This window comes from Schistocerca nitens, chromosome 3, assembly GCF_023898315.1.
Source record: "Schistocerca nitens isolate TAMUIC-IGC-003100 chromosome 3, iqSchNite1.1, whole genome shotgun sequence".
In the NCBI taxonomy this organism is placed as follows: Eukaryota; Metazoa; Arthropoda; class Insecta; order Orthoptera; family Acrididae; genus Schistocerca; species Schistocerca nitens.
The window spans coordinates 283,390,975-283,409,502 of NC_064616.1; the positions used below are offsets into that span (position 1 = coordinate 283,390,975).

At 43.7% G+C, this 18,528-nt stretch overlaps 1 protein-coding gene across 1 annotated transcript in view; it reads right to left on the minus strand.

Moving 5' to 3' along the window:
- Window positions 1-13,604, minus strand: part of LOC126248250 (transketolase-like) — a 173,531-nt gene extending 159,927 nt beyond the window's left edge. The window contains exon 1 of the mRNA XM_049949099.1: window positions 13,420-13,604. Coding sequence (XP_049805056.1) covers window positions 13,420-13,526 — 107 coding nt within the window. The 5' untranslated portion in view covers window positions 13,527-13,604. The remainder of the gene's footprint in view (window positions 1-13,419) is intronic.
- Window positions 13,605-18,528: the final 4,924 nt, after the last annotated feature.

Sequence of the window (18,528 nt, forward strand, 5' to 3'; positions counted from 1 at the left end):
GGAAACCTGTTTCTTCATGGCAGGTTGCTCACGTATTAGCTACCGAAGCCCTTGGACAACGCCGGCCGGGGTGGCCGAGCGGTTCTAGGCGCTACAGTCTGGAACCGCGCGACTGCTACGGTCGCAGGTTCCAAACCTGCCTCGGGCATGGATGTGTGTGATGTCCTTAGGTTAGTTAGGTTTAAGTAGTTCTAAGTTCTAGGGGACTGATGATCGCAGAAGTTAAGTCCCATAGTGCTCAGAGCCATTTGAACCAACCTTGGACAGCCATATCATTGATATCTAAATATTCCTGTCGGTAGAGATCTTCGAGCGATAGAAATTCATGTGGATCCGTGCCCTCGGACAATCGCTTAGGAACTCCTCTTCCTTGGAAGCTGTCGCGTGGCGTTCGATTATTTGCCGTCTGCCTCCTCCTCACACTCCTACAAACTTACAGAAAAACCAAGAAAATTCGTGTTTATCTAACCCGCTCCTTCATCAATCGTAGTCGTACCCACATAATTTCTTAAAGTTTGGGATACTGTGTTTTTGGAGAATGATTTTATTTCTGCACATTAGTAAATCCTGCTAAACATTAATTCTTACCGCACAAGAGTTTTTAACACAATGGAGACTCGATTAACAAGAATAACTGTTGTAAGTCATTCGGATAATCGAAAATCCGGATAACTGATTGTCTGAGGAAATTAATAACTGTAGAAAGATGACCTCCGTCACTCACGTGTGGTAATCTTTTAGGTACATTGCATATGATTATCTTTCTAGATTTAATATACACTGAAGGGCCAAAGAAACTGGTATACCTGCCTATTATCGTGTATGGCCCCCGCGAGCACGCAGAAGTGCCGCAACACGACGTGGCAAGGAGTCGACTAATGTTTGAAGTAGTGCTGTCCGTAAATCCGTAAGAGTACGAAGGGGTGGTGATATCTTCTGAACAGCACGTTGCAGGGCATCCGAGATATTCTCAATAATGTTCATGTCTGGGGACTTTGGTGGTCAGTGGAAGTGTTGGGGCGTCGCATTATCCTGCTGGGTTTCACTTCTGTCACGTTGAACGATTTTCTTCAGTCGTCGTTTGTCCTGTTCTTGCAGGATCTTTTTCCGGCCGCAGCGACGTCGGAGATTTAATGTTTTACCGGATTCCTGACATTCACGGTACACTCGTGAAATGGTCGTACGGGAAAATCCGAACTTCATTGCTACCGCGGAGATGCTGTGTCCCATCATTCGTGCGCAGACTGTAAAACCACGTTCAAACTCACTTAAATCTTGATAACCTGCCATTGTAGCAGCAGTAAGCTAACAACTGCGCCAGACACGTGTTGTCTTATATAGGCGTTGCCGACCGCAGCGCCGTATTCTGCCTGTTTACATATATCTGTATTTCAATACGCATGCCTAAACCATTTTCTTTGGCGCTTCAGTCTATAATGTTTGGTGGTTATTCAGAACAACAAAAACTAATTAAACTCATTAAAATCAACAAGAATCAATGTTTATTAAGAGATCAGCGACATATTTTTGTACGTATTTACATATTTTCTTAAGATTACTAAAATATTGCAGCCTTAATCATGAAACACCTGCCAAAAGTCACATAGGGCAGTCGCTGTACTTTAATTTTTATAAATATATGTTAATTGTCAATAGACGCATACAATTTTTTCTCTTCATTGCTGCTACATCACATATTCGTTTTAATTACAGCACACTCATACTCCGTTTGCTTTTTGAACCGTTTGAAAGCTGTTTCCAGGGCTTTGAAATGCTTCTGCATTGGATGGTCCTGCGCCATTTTGTGCATCTACGTTTTCTTCTGTTTCATCTTCTTACATTTCGTGCTGTTCGTTCGTCTGCAATATGTTTACAACAATTTCGTCATGTGACATGCTCTGAGAACATTGATCATTACTCGTCACACCTGAGACTCACTTTCACATCATTTTATCCTTAAGCGATAACACCACTCCCGTCCACTTTGACATGTTTAAGCACAGACGCGACACGGTGCACCGGCGTAGCGATTGGCAACTGTGTACCTCAAACAATAACGAAACGCGAGCGGGTGGCGCCAGCGCAACCTGTGCGTGCATGCACGGACTAGACTGCAAACATACATGCTCGCGGTTGACAACCCGGATAATCCTGAATCCGTGTAACTTAGGTCCGGATAAACGAGTTTCCACTGTATGTGTGATTAGTTAAGCTTGGATATATTCTCTGAACGGTGTCATTTTTGTCAGATAAAACTCAAAAAGCTTAAATTTCTTTCAAAAAAAATATTGGCTGGACAACGCACCCCCCCCCCCGTCCACCCGGCGATGACGCCCATGGAAGAATTACATTATTTAATCGAGTAAAAAAATAACTATTCTTACATCGTGGTAAATAAAGAACTTTCGCTTATTAACCACACAGCAAATTATTCCACTCTTTTCAGAATGAAATTTTCACTCTGCAGCGGATTGTGCGCCGACATGGAACTTCCTGACAGATTAAAACTGTATGCCGGACCGAGACGCGAACTTTGGACCTTTACCTTCCTGCAACCAAGTGCTCTACCATCTTTTTTTTTTAACTGTTCTCATTGTTTTCGATTTTGTTCGTTGCATCTGTTCGGTGCGGATGTCCCATGACACCCGTTCAAGTTCAGTGTTGCGCCGTTGACTCACTTTTTTATTACAGAGGGCAGCTAACACTCTGACCGAACACGATGAGCTACCGTGCCAGCGTTAAATGATGAGGACGTCACAAACACCCAATCCCCAAGCGGAAAAAAATTCTCAACCCGGCCCGGGAATCGAACCCGGGACCCCGTGATCCAGAGGCAGAAACGCTAGCCACTCGACCACAAGCTGCAGACATACCTCGTCTCCTACCTTCCGAACTCCACAGAAACTCTCCTGCGAAACTTGCAGGACTAGCACTCTAAAAAGAAAGGTTATTGCGGAGACATAGCTTAGCCACAGCCTGAGGGATCTCCCCAGACTGAAATTTTCACTCTGCAGCGGAGTGTGCGCTCGCTGCGAGCACAGTTTTAATCTGACAGGAAGATTCATTCCGCTCTTTGCTTATAATCATTTTCTAGAAACTCAGTTTGAAATCTCGAATCGTTTACGCGACATGATGGACGCTACGAATACCACCCGGATAGCTGCGTGCTGACGCACGCTGCTTCCTGGAAACGGTGAGGCGTGCCGGCTGCGGATCGAATCAGCCCGGCGGATCAGCAAGGAGTGCCGGCGTGCCTGCCGGTCTGGAGGTGGTTTGCAGGCGGTTTCCCACATCCGAGTACGTGAATACCGGCCTGGTACGCACTTCATACCTAAGTTACACGATTCGCAAACATTTAGAAGAACGTTCACAGACTTTCACCTGGGGCAACACTAGATGCAGACAGTTGGGATGCACAAATTCAGTACCGAGGATGAGAGGGGTGGGGTCAGCAAGGGAATCCTGCCACCCAATACCACAAACATTGGCAGATCCGAAAATTAACATTTCGACCCCGTGAAGATACGTGATAAAGACCAGGAAAAAGAAGAAGATGCATGTTGTGAATGGCTCTCTCTTCCTGTAGTGTGGCGCAATAGATTTTTTGCGATATTTGAGGTGCAGATATTACTTAGGCTTTAAAAAAAAAGAAACTCAATATTTTTGCTACACTACTGGCCATTAAATTGCTACACAAAAAAGAAATGCAGATGACAAACGGGAATTCATTGGGCAAATATATTATACTAGAACTGAAATGTGAATACATTTTCACGCAATTTGGGTGCATAGATCCTGAGAAATCAGTACCCAGAACAACCACCTCTGGCCGTAATAATGGCCTTGATACGCCTGGGCATTGAGTCAAACAGAGCTTGAATGGTGTGTACTAGTACAGCTGCCCATACAGCTTCAATACGATACCACAGTTCATCAGGAGTAGTGACTGGCGTATTGTGACGAGCCAGATGCTCGGCCACCATTGACCAGACGTTATCAGTTGGTGACAGATCTGGAGAATGTGCTGGCTAGGACAGCAGTCGAACATTTTCTGTATCCGGAAAGGCCCGTACAGGACATGCAACATGCGGTCGTGCATTATCCGGCTGAAATGTAGGGTTTCGCAGGGATCGAATGAAGGATAGAGCCACGGGTCCTAACACATCTGAAATGTAACGTCCACTGTTCAAAGTGCCGTCAATGCGAACAAGAGGTGACCGAGACGTGTAACCAATGGCACCCCATACCATCACGCCGGGTGATACGCCAGTGTGGCGATGACGAATGCATGCTTCCAATGTGGGTTCACCGCGATGTCGCCAAACTCGGATGCGACCATCATGATGCTGTAAACAGAACCTGGATTCATCCGAAAAAATGACGTTTGGCCATTCGTGCACCCAGTTTCGTCGTTGAGCTCCTGTCTGTGATGCAGCGTCAAGGGTAACCGCAGCCATGGTCTCCGAGCTGATAGTCCATGCTGCTGCAAACCTCGTCGAACTGTTCGTGCAGATGGTTGTTGTCTTGCAAACGTCCCCATCTGTTGACTCAGGGATCGAGACGTGGCTGCACGATCCGTTACAGCCATGCGGATAAGATGTCTGTCATCTCGACTGCTAGCGATAAGAGGCCGTTGGGATCCAGCACGGCGGTCCGTATTACCCTCCTGAACCCACCGATTCCATATGCTGTTAACAGTCATTGGATCTCGACCAACGCGAGCAGCAGTGTTGCGATACGATAAACCACAATCGCGATAGGCTACAATCCGACATTTATCAAAGTCGCAAACGTGATGGTACGCTTTTCTCCTCCTTACACGAGGCATCACAACAACGTTTCACCAGGCAACGCCGGTCAACTGCTGTTTGTGTATAAGAAATCGGTTGGAAACTTTCCTCATGTTAGCACGTTGCAGGTGTCGCCACCGGCGCTAACCTTGTGTGAATGCTCTGAAAAGCTCATCATTTGCATATCACAGCATCTTCTTCCTGTCGGTTAAATTTCGCGTCTGTAGTACGTCATCTTCGTGGTGTAGCAATTTTAATGGCCAGTAGTGTGGAGAGAGACTGTTAAGAGGTTCGTGTTATGGGTCACCAACTTTCAGCTATGAAAGATGGAGTATTTGATGATGAATGTATGGCCGCAAGGTGCACCAAACGTAAACGCATAGTGATTCATAATTTACATTGTAAACTAATCTAATTTTGTGTGGTGGGGTACTTAATTTCGAATTGCCACAATAACTAAAGTCATTAACGAAACGATAGGCAGTTCTCTATGAAGCTACAATATGAAGCATATCTTGTTTTTTACCGAATATTTTCTTTAAAATCACCTGAGAAAAACTGCAGAGCAGCCAGAGTACTGGTACTGTTGTACTTTGATTGGCCCGGTAACCGGCACCAGCATTTTATATCTGCAGTGTGCACCAAGACCTCACTGGTGGAAAAACAACTCAGGCGAAACGGCTTTCTTGACAGTAGGAACAACATCCTGAAAGGAGGTTATCAGAAGGGAAACACACATACCTGACGCCCTCGAGAATGTAACCAGGCTTTAACAGCAATGGTCTAGTCACTTAGCAAGGCGAGACCACAATAGGTGGAGCCATAATACGGTGCGCTATATCATGTTCATCGTTAAGTTTAACACGGAAGTTGTGGTGTCACCGCCAGACACCACACTTGCTAGGTGGTAGCTTAAATCGGCCGCGGTCCATTAGTACATGTCGGACCCGCGTGTCGCCACTGTCAGGATCGCAGACCGAGCGCCACCACAAGGCAGGTCTCGAGAGACGTACTAGCACTCGCCCCAGTTGTACGACGACTTTGCTAGCGACTACACTGACGAAGCCTTTCGCTCATTTGCCGAGCAGATAGAATAGCCTTCAGCTAAGTTAATGGCTACGACCTAGCAAGGCGCCATAAGTAACTTCATGTATCTACTGAGTCTCACTTGTATCATCAAGAATGCTGTATACCAAAGGACGATATAAAAGTTAAGTGTTCTAGTAGCTACGTTCTTTTCTTTATCACATTCATCACGTATCCTGTTCCAGACTTCGCGCCAGTCGGCGTGTGTGTACGTGTGCCCTTTCGGCTACCCGTCTCTGTGGACTGGCTGCCTTGTCAGTCCACTACAGAAGTAAACATTGTGCTATGTGTTACTCCACTTCTTTTTTATACTTCAATGGAATTTCTTTCTCGTGGAACGTAAATGAAGGCCTGTCGAGTATGCATTTTACCTGTATCTGCACTGTCCTCCACGCCTCTGAGATCCGTGCCATGCCAGGATTAACCTACAGCTGCAGCATTAATGAACAGTTACCGCCGTGCAATAAAACGCCAGATCCTCTGCATATGTGATCGGTAAAAACGATGAACAGCAAGCAAACAGTATAACTTCAAATTCCATTTAGTACAATTTGTTAATAGAATAAAAAAGTACACGGTAAAACTCTGTAATACGTTGCACAAGGGATCAAGCGAGAAGCGAAACATGCGAGAGGGAATAAGCAGCAGAAAAACGTGTGGCAAACGTAAGACGTATGATCTCTGTGCTTTATGTGTAATGTGAAAGCGTATTGTCGAGATTTCAAGAGTAGATGTTTCATGAGTTACTTGCATTCTGTTTTCCTTTACGTGCACTTAATGCAATCGACACAGCAACTCTGGGAAACTCAGATGTTATTTCTGAAATAGACAGCGAAAGCGAATGCCCACTAAGATTTGAAACAAGAACTACACGAGTTAAACATTTAACAAGATGACTGGCAAACACAATGAGGGTTTTCAGTGCTTCGCATGCCTTATTGTGTCATTTACGCTAGCATAACAACGAAATAACAGGTACAAAAGTAGGGTCCATTCCCAGTGGCGTGTTATTTGGTGCAGGTGTTGGTGCACTGGGCTCGGAGGAATATCTCTGAACGTGCAGAGCAGGCATTTGTTTACATTAGATTTCAACTTAATATGAAAAAAGAATAGTAACGTGGGGCAAATAAGCGGTAGAAAACGCGATCTGCAGCGAACACGCTGCAGGGTGTCAAGGATGTTGCCCTGAGTGGCGAACAACCGCATCTTTGATCTGCCCCATTAGACACCACTTGTCACAAGTAACAAGTGCTGCTGCGATCGCAGCGCTGTTTCTGCTGCGTCAGTGTGGGGAAGGCCACACACGGTCACAGTGACACTGCAGCTCTTGGCACCGGCGCGAATGTGGATGTCACGTCACTTTACGGGTCACGAAGTCGGGAAGCTGAATTGCAAATCTGAAATCTAATACATTTAGAATGATTAGCGAGACTACAAATTAAATTAGCTGCCTCATTACCTCTCTGCATCTCTGAAAAAGGTTTCTTCCACAATAGTTCTCTTTACCCTGAAACACTAAAGGGGGAAATGTTACGTCCCTATTAAACGACTGTAAAGTTTACTACTCCACATTTTATTCAAAAGAAGTCATAATTTATAGGTCATACATTAATGAATTACAATTATTCGATCTCCAATCGTATGTTACATATCCAATGAAGTACAAAATTCCCTGTTTTATAGCCTACTACAACTGTAAATTTTACGATGGTTTGGTAATCCAGGGTTAAAAGGAGTTCTGGAACGGTTTGTAACCTATCAGATTAGACACGATTTTCTGTTGAAGGGTAAAGCAGTTCGGCGTGCAGTTGTCAATCACCTCGTTAACAGGCGACACAACTTACGAAAGATGAAAACTGAATTTCGGAAACCGATTTTCGTAACCTTGTTTACTTGTAAGGCCAGATTAAATAATGGTTTTTCGTTTTCCCTCAACATGATGTAGTCAAGTTATCAGCACCTTGGCAATATTTTTAACGGAAAGAGGGCGATTTCCTTATGGATAGCAATGAATTATTCACGAGGAGGAGGAGGAGGACGAGGGGGGACTATTCAAGAAAAGGTACTTAAAAATGTTATTTGTGGTGTCACCGTCAGACACCACACTTGCTAGGTGGTAGCTTAAATCGGCCGCGGTCCTCTAGTACATGTCGGACCCGCGTGTCGCCACTGTGTTATCGCAGACCGAGCGCCACCACATGGCAGGTCTCGAGAGACTGACTAGAACTCGGCCCCCAGTAGTACGGACGACCTAGCAAGGCGCAGTTATCCATATCTGGAGAGAGTCTCACTTGTGTTCACCATAGAGATGTACAAGAAGAAATTAAAGATAAGTATATGAGAAGCTCCGTTCTTTTCTTTATAGCTTTTACCACATATCCTGTTTCAGATTTAACGCAAGACGGCGTGAGTTGACGCGTGCCCTATCGGATACTTCATTGTGGACTGGCTGCGCTTGTCAGTCCACAACATTATTCACCCAATTAAAATGTGCGAAACAATTTCATTAAACCCGCCCGCCCCCTTAGATCACAGGCGTTGCGGAAAAGTGCGACAAGGTCGCTGATAGAATACTGTTGCATTCCAACGTTTCGCACGCTTGAAATTACTTGAAAATTTACTAATGAGTTAATTCCCATTCTTAATCATATGCACAGAATTAGTGACTATTTTGTCACCAACCAGTGACTGTGCTCGCAGCACGAGACCCCTTCCGGTAGAAGCTGGAGCTACAACCGATTTTGGAAGCTGAAGTCCGGAGGACAGAATCGTGTTTCCAGAATCGATCGTGAAATATTTATAGACCAACCAGAAGCAGAATTGCAAAATCAGTTTGGGAAACCCATATTTGGCTCATTTTCCTCAACTGTTTGTTAGCCGAAACGATTTTACAACTGCCATGTTTGTATCAACGATGCTGGCGGAGAGCAAGATGCATACTGCTGAACGCGGAGTGCTGCAGTGGGCAACAGGTGTCAGCAGTGTACGTAATGCGGCGGTCTTGCTGAGCCTGGATGACGTAACCAGCCCGGCGCTTCCGTCCGTTATCAGTTGACGCCGCGAATTGTATTACACAATACTTTTATCATCGTAGTTCCATGCGTGACATATCACTGTTGGAGAATATTCTATCTCCAAACATAACGCTGAAAACGAGCGTGAATTTGTCGCACGACGAACAGTCCTAAGCGATTGCAAATATGCATAGGGTACACAGGGCGAGTGACTTAAATTTGCGTCCGTTTTGTTTCGAGAACGGTTCGAGATATTGAAACGGGATTTTTGGCAAATGATAATTGGCAGGGGGCACTTGATTTCGTTGCATGTGTGATGCTCTTAAGTACGGAAGCAAGTACGGATTTATTTAAAAAATGGAACGATTTATTTTTTATCGGCATTCGAAACCCCTCTAAAAGCGGTGGACAGTGGTATAATGCTTGTTGATATCGTCGTTGAAACTTTAGTAAAATTATCCGAGAAATGTACTGAAACTGAAAGGCAAGGTGGCCGTTATACGCAGCAAGATGATATGCCTGTGCTTACCACCCATGTAACAAAATTGCGTGCCCCTCTATCGACCATTATTTACCGAATTTTGAACGAAAATCGTTTTATTTATCTTAGTGCACGAAACCAATAACGACTATAAAACGAGACCCCAGCAGGAAAGCAAGACAGTCTGTTATAAGAGTCATTTGAAGGAAGATTTCTAAGAAAGCCGAAACTGGTAATAGTTTGCTTTAAATAAACTTTTTAAACTGTGCTTTTGGGAAGTTGGTGTTTCAAATTATAAAACTTATAATTACACTACAGCCGCGGTTCTGATAATGTACATTTTCGACAAGATCGTGAGATCAGAGCTCGTACGAGGCAATAATTTTTCCTCAGTGGAACAGGAAATGGAATGATTAGCACAGAATCCTCCGCCATTCACAGTTCAATGGCTCGCGCAGAATGTATGGTATATAGTTAACTCTGAACGGGAGCATCGCGTGCCAAATGCAACCCCACCGTGCACCCTAATTTCCATGTCTCATACATACTCAACGAAATTTTGTATTACGAATATGTTAAGCTGCTGTTACCTCACAAACATCACAAAAGAAATGCTCACATAGCACATTATTCAAACAAATCTCAAATTTTTATCATCTAGCATGCAATGTTACACATGCATACTATCGAGAGATTGCGAGAAAGTCGGCTAGTTTCCTCACGGATCTGTAGAACAATAAGAACAGTACCAACGTAAACCTGCAGCACAGAAATACAGATGAAATTCTACAATAAAATAACAGTACCACGTATGGCAATGGACTGTGGACCCCAATGGCCAACGACTGGAGCTAAATTGCTGCCACAAAAATTAAGTTTCTGAGAGGAATGAAGGCTGTAGCAGATTGCAACACACACACACACAATGAAGACTTCAGAAGATGATCTCAGTACTACAACAGAAATAGAAGAATACAGGCAAAATGTCCTTCAAAAGGGCAATGAACAGCTAAAAAAGGGCACCGAAGAGCGATCAATAGGTAAGAGGAGGATAAACGAAGAAAGGTTTTGGTGCAACGTCCCTTCGATGACGAAATTATCACGTGAAGGAACACAAATTCCGTTTGCGATAGGAAATCGATCGTGTCCTTTTCAAAGGAGCCACCTCGTCATTTGCCTTAAGTGTCTACGTAAATGTGGATGGCCAGGCGGGGACCCGAAATCGTGTTTTCCCGAATGCGAGTCCAGTGTCTTAGGATCGCGCCACTCCATTTAGTATAGACGAAAGACGTTTTAGAAGAGCTAATGGACGAGAATAGGCCGACAGATCCAACTCGTGGAATAGATGGTGATGATGGTGGTGATGACGATGATAGTGGTGGTGGTGGTGAAAGAATCCATGTTCGCTTCACTTGGCAGGAAGTCTAAGGTACACAGTATGTTTAAAGTGTCACATATTCTTCGAAGAAGTAGTACTGATTAAAACAAAAAGAAAAGTTAGCATAATTGTATGTCCGGAAACCAATACCTTTGAGATATGGGCCAACCTCTCTTCTTGTCCCATCTGTCTGTTACGTAGAAAGAGAACTATAGACAGTGTTGTGTGTGGTTACCACGCACCCTTACACACCCTTCTGCCATCCCTCGCAGTGAATAACGTGCTCTTACAAATAAACCTAGTAACATTCGGATTGCTTCACATGCTCCTGTAAACTCAGCACATTGTCGATGGGTTGGGCATACACCACTGCCAATTCTGGTAGCATGGCCACTCCGTTCAGGAGACCTGAATCTGTTGGATTTCTGGCTGTGGGGATATTTAAAGGCATTGATGTATGCCCAACCCATCGTCTATGTGCAGACGTTACAAGAGCGTATGTCGCAAAAAGAATGCGTGATTCACTGCGAAAAGGGCTGAAGGATGCGTTAAGATGCGTGGTAACTGCATACAGCACTGCCTATAGTGTCTACTTCTGCATAACACACAGATGGGAATGAAAGGACAGATTAGCCCATATCTGAACAGGCATCGGGTTTCCGGACATATCACTAAATGAACTCTTCTTCGGGTTTTGACCAACAAGACCTTCTGTGGGATTACGTGGCAGTTTTTTTTAAACACCGTGTATATTTTACTAGATAAAGCTAGACGCCTATCCGCAAAACCTATACGGTACGCGTTTCAAGATAAAAGATCTGCAGTTGACCCGCTCACTCTGACGTATGAACAGCAAACCGATGATTGTCATTTTACTTCGAACACTGGTAAAAACTGCAACGCCGTGAACGAAAAGATCTGTATACCACAGAGTGCTAGAAACGTTCTGGGAAGCACGGTGCATCGGTAAACGAAACCGCATAACGATGCTACTGCGATCAGTTCCAACGTTTGGAGTCCTTACCGGGTAATCATGGTAACAGAAACCGAACGAAGTAATAGGCGTACTGTTAAGATAGTCGGTGCTGTCCATACTGATGTGTAAAAGTCGGCCGGCCGGGTGGCCGAGCGGTTCTAGGTGCTACAGTCTGGAACCGCGCAACCGCTACGGTCGCAGGTTCGAATCCTGCCTCGGGCATAGATGTGTGTGATGTCCTTAGGTTAGTTAGGTTTAAGTAGTTCCAAGTTCTAGGGGACTGATGACCTCAGAAGTTAAGTCCCATAGTGCTCAGAGCCATTTTTGTAAAATTCGTGCTCGGGGCACTTACATGGGAATTTCTGGGGAAAAGACGACGTTCTTCTCGCAAACCTATTGCGTAGAACAAGATAAGAAGGTAGAGCACATAAATTCGCTAATATTTGCCTCGCACTGTGCAGTGCCTAGCAGATAAGTGCCGTGATTGGGAATAAATGCAAAAGAAGTAGAAAAAATGGCTCTGAGCACTATGGGACTTAACTTCTGAGGTCATCAGTCACCTAGAACTTACAACTACTTAAACCTAACTAACCTAAGGACATCACACACATCCATGCCCGAGGCAGGACTCGAACCTGCGACCGTAGCGGTCGCGCGGTTCCAGACTGAAGCGCCTAGAACCGCTCGGCCAATGTGGCCGGCTAAAGAAGTAGAAATGATATTTGTTGTTTCTAACACGAAAAATGACTTCAGAGTCGACAAGGTGATAAAGAGACGTCTAGGTAGGTATTCCGTTGCTACTGTTCAAGCGAGTGCTTTGAGGAAACTAGGAAGTCCCAGTTTGGTCCCCAGTCGTCTGTAATGAGAGTTCAGTGCCTTAACCGCTAAGCTTCCTCACTTGTAAGTATGTATCTCGTTGTCTATTGGATTTGAGCGTCTGTTATGCAGATTAACAAGGCAATGAAGCGGGAAATACTTTGAGTTCAAGGACAGGTGACGTAAGTAAATAAACGCCGCGCGCATTTCAACACTAACTCGAAGCACGTTCGCGTTAACATCGCGCGTCGCCGTCAAATGCGGCTGTTATTGCTGGGTCATCTTCTGCAGACATACAGTAGTATATTTCCCTACAAGAACTGCTCACCATGTACCCTTCAACGGATGAGACATAATAAGGCTTGCCGGATCTATCAGATATTCTGCGAGTTGCAAGGAATAGTACGGACGTTCATCTAATCTGAGCATGTCTATCACACTAATAACTTAAGCAGCTGCACAGTGTCAAGTAGAGAACGAAATGAAGCAGTGCTACCACACTGACGCAGTCAGATCACCGCCAATCACTCCGGCAGTCATCACATGTAGCAAACTGCCAGCAGTTTCACTGCCACTGTGCACTCGAAGGAATCTCGGTTTCCTCCTTGGAGTAGCACAGACAATCGTCGCAGGGCGCTTTATTGTTAGCTGTCGACATCACAATACCGCAATTAGCATTAACAGTGTTAATGGTGAAATGGTACTGCAGCTATCTTGCTGACCGTCGATAAAAAGATACAATTATATGAAAAATGTTTCGCTGTGAAATTATTTACAATGCAACGACTAGGCTTAAGCTGTTCATTTACATCGCTGCGCGCTCCCGCTTCCCCACCTGATAAGCACCTACGCAAAAGTACATGGAGAAAACTACTTACCCTGATTTGGATGCATTTGTGGAGGTAATTGAGTGAATGCGTAATTTGTGAGCAATGTCTTTGAGCTCTTGCACAGTGCGCGCTTCAGGCTTGTGGTAGGTGGCCATTATTTCCCTGCTGTTGAGTCGGAAGGCGGGCGCTGAACTCACGAGCGGTGTACCGGTGGACACGCAGAAGCCGACAGGCCGGTACCGCCACTGTCCGCAGCAGCCGTAGCGGCGCTGTCGGCGGCCGATAGAGCGCGTGCCTGCCAGTGCCGCGTGCTGCAAATACTGTAGCTGCGTGCTGGAGAAGTGTACCGGCCGAATCAATATATATTGATAGAACTGAAAGATCTCTCCTGCAGATCATCGTGATTAAGGGGGAGTGTTATTTTATGGCTTCAAACGCCTTTTCATTGTTGCAATATAATATGTAATTTACATCCCAGACGCGTTTCTTCTCTCGAGCACAACAGATACCTAGGAACAAACAGCTTGCCTGGTTTACAGCAGAGCATCAACGAACGAGGAACGGTCGGGGTAATTTGAGTATAATAGGGTATCTGCGTGTAAATAACTTTTTCATAATACTTAATCTAATTTTCTATGTATTCAAATTTAATATATATTTTACATCTCGCACGTGACAATAATATGGCGTTAAGGGGCTCCGGAACGCCCTATACTTGCAATGTTAAAATAACGCTTATAAATTACATCTTTCCTCACAAAGTATTTGAGGTAGGAAGTTGAACTTTTTACAGACTATTTATTGGAATATGGGCTACAGCTTAACACACGGATTTTACAAAATTTTAGTTCAGTTATTAAAGATGATTTTTTTCAATTGTAATGAAAATTCACAACATTTTTTGCAATTTTTTATTTATATATTCAAAAATATACAGTTTTTTGAAAAAAAGGCTGTGTTAAATTATGCAGAAGGTACTGTGTAACATTTACTGAAAGTTTGAAACAAATATGTTTGGAAGATCCTTAGAAAACATGTAATTAGTATGAGAAAATAAAAGTTTTGGGAATCGAGCGACAAAGATTGGATTAACTTTTTAGTGCATTCCAGGTCCATAGGATGGATTATCTTCATCCTCTGCAAACTCCTCCTCCAGCTTCCTCTTGTTCCTCCTCCTGTTTACTCTTGCTTGTATTTCTAGACTCTTTACAGCCCTGTCTGCTGCCCGAAGGCGTTCCTTGTCTAAAGCAAGCATCGCTCGTACCATGTTAGAACCTATCTTCATTCCCATATTTCTAAATACCTTGCACCTTACAATGTTGCCATCACTGAAAGTCGCAACAGCATCATACACACCAAAGTGAAGTGTTTCTATTCCAACAAATACAGTCTTGGGGATTCTCGACCATATAACACTATTTACACTTTGATTGGGGTTTTGAGTTTTTCCGTGAATACACTTTTTCAACAGTTCAGGTGCTGCTAAGTCTCTGAAAATAGGTTTTATCACCTCGATTATTGCATGAGGCAGACTATGCTTATGAGTGTACACTTCACCAGTTAGCAATCCTTTGTTATATTTACACCAACTGTCTTCTTCTTTGGGACACAAGCTATGTTGGGGATTTTCATCGTCTTTATTGTTTACAGTAATAACACATACCTTTGGCTTTCCAACATTTCTCCTTTTCTTAAAAGCCTTCAGAGGATTTCTAATAACTTTACTTTTACTCATTATTATACTTCAACAAAACAGAGAATCACACGAGCGATATATATTGAACCATCACAGGTTAGCCACAACACATACTTTATCTCACATCACTAAAATGTACCTGATGAACACGGACATTAATAATAACACCATTTGACAGCAGTTTAACAGCGCCACAGTGGGTCACGCCCATGTAGAACACATTTCAAAAAAATTTAAAAATAGTTGTAGTCTTCGGAATTGAATAAATTATATATCTATTAAAAGGTAATAGTCTGCAGATTCAGAAAACGCAAAAAAGTAAAAATTGAACTTTTCATGATTTTGAGCCTTTCCGGAGCCCCTTAACAACTTGTGTTGGACACAGTGATACTGCCATTTTGAAATAAATGTTTGTTTTTCTTATCAACGCAACGAAGAATTGCAATTGTAGTTGAAGAGGCGCTGTTGCGAACTCAACTGTGATACAGCAACCAAATTCAAATACGTATACATTACACATGTTTTAAACATAATTTTAATAAAATTAGAAAGATGTCACTAATAGTTTGTTAGTAAATTAGTGTATGAATGTGAAGTAATTTGAGTATAATTGTAGGTAAGCGTGGACAGCGGTCTTAGTTTTCCTTTGCAGATCATACCTCGTGCATATATTAAGAAAAGAACAACCCATGTATGACTCAAATGATCTTCAGAAGGCCAGAGAAGCAGTAAAAAAGGCAATGCCAGTGTATACTGCTGCTAAAAAATTCAACATTCCATATGAAATACTAATGCGTACTTTCTAGACCAAGTGACGAAAGTAATGAAACTGAAGACGAATTAGAAATCCTTGATTCTAACACAAGAATTAACTTAAATTCGAAAGCGAAAAATAGAATCATGGGTTTCAGTACGTTACCAAAATGAATGTGGTAAGGTACTGATGAAGTATAGGGGACAGATAACAGCACACACTCCAGACAAGCGAAACCAGTATTCAGCGAAGTTTTTATCCAGATGCAAGGGGGATGGTCATTGCTACATTTTCACGGAGATGGATGACATAGAACGGATTGTGAGACCTGAGTTTCTCCTGGCGTATACAACTTTCAAATAACTTCCGGGAATTCAGCCAGGTAACACTTTCAGCGACCGCCGATATTTCGGCGGGAGAACACCCCGCCATTTTCAAGGCAAACTGCAACGGACAGGCGGCGTGCATGCAAATTTAATACCTCGGTTCTGCGACAGAAGCAGGAAAGATAACACACACACTGAACACTAGTGCCACCAAAGATGACCAAAGTCAGAGCTATCGATAGTGAGACTATGAATTCACAGGTGAGGCAGCATTGACTCTGTTCCTCTGTTTTTTGACAAGGGAGAGAGCCGGATTCCAAACAGAGTTTAAACAGAAACCTCCATCCCTGTTAACGAGGTTGCTCGCTAGTTTAATCTCAACTGCCTCCTTAATGACACTGTCCCAATAGCTGGACGTGCATGCCAATATCTCGGTGTTATTATATAACATGGGGTGACCAGTATCCAAGCAATGTTCGGCAATAGCAGATCTATTTGGCTGCTGTAATCGTGTGTGCCGTTTATGCTCAGTACATCTGTCCTCCACGGTCCTGATAGTTTGACCAATATATGCCATACCGCAGCTACAGGGAATACGATACACACCTGCCTTACGCAATCCAAGATCATCCTTAACGGAACTCAACTTTTGAGTTCCGTTAAGGATGATCTTGGATTGCGTAAGGCAGGTGTGTATCGTATTCCCTGTAGCTGCGGTATGGCATATATTGGTCAAACTATCAGGACCGTGGAGGACAGATGTACTGAGCATAAACGGCACACACGATTACAGCAGCCAAATAGATCTGCTATTGCCGAACATTGCTTGGATACTGGTCACCCCATGTTATATAATAACACCGAGATATTGGCATGCACGTCCAGCTATTGGGACAGTGTCATTAAGGAGGCAGTTGAGATTAAACTAGCGAGCAACCTCGTTAACAGGGATGGAGGTTTCTGTTTAAACTCTGTTTGGAATCCGGCTCTCTCCCTTGTCAAAAAACAGAGGAACAGAGTCAATGCTGCCTCACCTGTGAATTCATAGTCTCACTATCGATAGCTCTGACTTTGGTCATCTTTGGTGGCACTAGTGTTCAGTGTGTGTGTTATCTTTCCTGCTTCTGTCGCAGAACCGAGGTATTAAATTTGCATGCACGCCGCCTGTCCGTTGCAGTTTGCCTTGAAAATGGCGGGGTGTTCTCCCGCCGAAATATCGGCGGTCGCTGAAAGTGTTACCTGGCTGAATTCCCGGAAGTTATTTGATAGAACGGATTGATTTACGACACATAGTTGATGTGTTTTTTGCACCTCATTTTCATGGGAGATATTTCATATTAACTTGAATGGGATGAAGCAGAATTATCTGTTAATACCGTCATGTAACTCACATTATTGATTTCTTATTATAGTTTTTGGAAACTTAACCATTTGCGCTTTGTCGTGGGTTTCATTGGTCAACTCTTGTTTGGAGTAACTATAACACAATAGGACGGTAAAGTATGTTTTACTTGAATAGTACACTTCATATCCAAATTTCCCCGTCCATGGGGTAAATTGGATATAGTTCAAGACATCGATTTTATGATGATAATAACGGGTAATCAAACTTGAAAATACAATAGAATTATTCTATAAGGTCACATTGCTAACATATGAAGAACGGACAGGAAAATTGTATAATCGTGATAAGCGATAAGGCTTTAAACTAAGAAATGCTGCTCCTTTATTCCCAAATTGTCTAAGCCGTTCTTATCTCTGGTATAAACGGTAAGGCGAGTGCGAACCAACTGCGTTCGGTCGTGTTTGGTCCGTATTCGTTGGTGCCCGATTGTGATCCGCTGGTTGTTGGTGTTTTTAGCGAATCATCAAACTAAGTTCACGCCCTCTCCACTTCGGCACTAGCAGGACTGTGAGATACTTTTGTTGTTGACAAGAGCTGCGTGACCGATGGTTCAAATGGTTCAAATGGCTCTGAGCACTATGGGACTTAACATCTGTGGTCATCAGTCCCCTAGAACTTAGAACTACTTAAACCTAACTAGCCTAAGGACATCACACACATCGATGCCCGAGGCAGGATTCGAACCAGCGACCGTAGCGGTCACGCGGTTCCAGAGTGAAGCGCCTAGAACCGCTCGGCCACACCGGCCGGCTGCGTGAGCGATGAAGTGGTCCGAAGAAAATGTGATGTTGGTGTTAGAAGAATATAGATATCACTGGCCCTTGTGGGATCCAAGAGATCCGCAGCACAAATGACAAAAGGAAAGAAATATGACCGGTAGGAAACTGCCGAAGAGCTCACAAGGCCCACCTGGGAGAAAGAGCTTGCATCAGGTGGGAACTGACTGATTTAGATTGAAAAGGATCAGCATAATACA